Raw genomic sequence first — 1,670 nt, forward strand, 5'->3', positions numbered from 1 at the left:
CTACTATTTAAAAGAAAAAAAAAAAAAAAAATCTAGAGAAAGAACAAGGCAAGCTATAGAAAAATAAAATATACATGTGAATCTGAAGCAACTCACACTGGGAAAGCATGCTTTACCATCTGTATCTCCAGTCAGAGGTAAGAGCTGCCTCCCAAACATCTGAGTGGGGTAACACAAAGGAGTCCCATCCCTCTGCTTTACCTTCGTTTTCCAGTGGCCAGGTTTACAGCTACCATTTTCCCAGCAATGCTAAATGGTGGATCAAGGTTCTGCAAGATCTTCACTACTCGAAGAGCTTCCTGGGGAAACAAAGACTCATCTGAACCCAAAGAGAGAAAAGGACATGTCCTATGAAAGAAAACTGAACATGGATTTTCCTTCTCAAAACAAAACAAAACAAAACAACTTTATTAAACATTATGTTCTGGTCATAATTATAATACTAAGAGCACACTGGCAAAAATAAGCAACCCTTAATGAAGCGTTGATCAGAATAGTGGTCAGTGTAGCCATCAGTTCTTAGTATCAATTTCAAAAGTTCAAATCCTCTTCTTTTAGTCTGCAACTGTCACTGCATCAGATCCAGTTTATGAAGTCTCTTGTGATTTTTTGAGTGCAAAACATAATTTTCATTGCTACCCTCACATTACTTACATGGAAGAGGACCCCACAACTAGAAATTCAAGGCACAAGAATCTATTAAAGCAACACTTTGAGGAAAAAGGGCAAATGTTCTGTTACCATCAAACATAAAACTGTGATTGGTCAAAATGATTTAAGAAATTAGAAAATTCAACAAAATCTTGAAAAGGTTCAGTACTCAGATTTTCCAAGTGACTAAGTTGTCACTTTATTTTAACTGGAAACTGAAATGCCACCAGACAAGAAATGGACCTGGAAAGTTCCAACTTTCTAGGGCAGTCACTTCACCTGAATGAGCCAAAGGAAACAATAATAGGGGTTATGGTACTAAGTGGCACATGACAATTTTAAGGATCAAGTCCTTCAAACCTTCTTGAGGTTTCCATAGTCAGTTGTTCCTAGGCCATCCTGGGGTGAAAGGGTAGGGTGAGGGGCCTGGGGGATGGGGGTGATGGACAACTGCAACTCACTGCGTGGGAGTCCAGGTCAATAAAGCCATAGGTGTGGCCCATGTGCCCTGTTCTGTTCTTGATGATACGGATGTTGGCAGTAGTAAGGCGGACATAGGGCTCCAGCACTTCCACTATCACCTCAGGTGGAGTGGAACGATAGATGCGTTTTAGCATGATTGCTGAACAAACCAAGCACAAATGGGAGAGGAGAAAGGAAAGAGAGAAAGGTTTACAATTTTGAAGTCTTCAGAGTGTATTTTTTTATTTTTATACTGCAGATGTTACCCTGCTTTATCAAGGGTGATTCTATAACAGAATGCTTGTCAAATACTTCACACTTTTCTTCACAATACTTAGAAATCTAAAGTTATGCCTTGCTGCATTTGAATAGCAACTTGCTAGTTGGAGGATATAGATTTTGTCAGCGAGGCCTGCAAAAAACAATAGCGTCTATAATCAGGTTGAGCTGTTTTACTAGGGTGTAGGAAGTCACAGTATAGGTCATCTATGCCCCAAGCATGGTGGTCACAGACTGGTATATGTCCTGACAAACCACTTACTTTTGCTTTCCCCATC

At 39.9% G+C, this 1,670-nt stretch overlaps 1 protein-coding gene across 1 annotated transcript; it reads right to left on the reverse strand.

The window, feature by feature from the left end:
• Window positions 1-16: 16 nt before the first annotated feature.
• Window positions 17-1,664, reverse strand: LOC104986599 (RNA-binding protein 6-like). The gene is made up of 3 exons (XM_010837582.1): window positions 1,655-1,664; window positions 1,113-1,273; window positions 17-299 (listed from the first exon to the last, which is right to left on the reverse strand). The coding sequence occupies exons 2-3, from the start codon at window positions 1,266-1,268 to the stop codon at window positions 198-200; spliced, it is 258 nt and encodes an 85-aa protein (XP_010835884.1). The 5' UTR covers window positions 1,269-1,273; window positions 1,655-1,664; the 3' UTR covers window positions 17-197.
• Window positions 1,665-1,670: the final 6 nt, after the last annotated feature.

This window comes from Bison bison, unplaced genomic scaffold (assembly GCF_000754665.1).
Source record: "Bison bison bison isolate TAMUID 2011002044 unplaced genomic scaffold, Bison_UMD1.0 scf7180017458126, whole genome shotgun sequence".
Lineage (NCBI taxonomy): Eukaryota > Metazoa > Chordata > Mammalia > Artiodactyla > Bovidae > Bison > Bison bison.

Coding starts and splice junctions, on each gene's coding strand:
- LOC104986599 (XM_010837582.1), bottom strand. CDS start 1,268: ATGCTAAAACGCATCTATCGTTCCACTCCACCTGAGGTGATAGTGGAA. Junction 300..1,112: donor TTGACCTGGACTCCCACGCA/GTGAGTTGCAGT, acceptor TTGTTTCCCCAG/GAAGCTCTTCGAGTAGTGAA.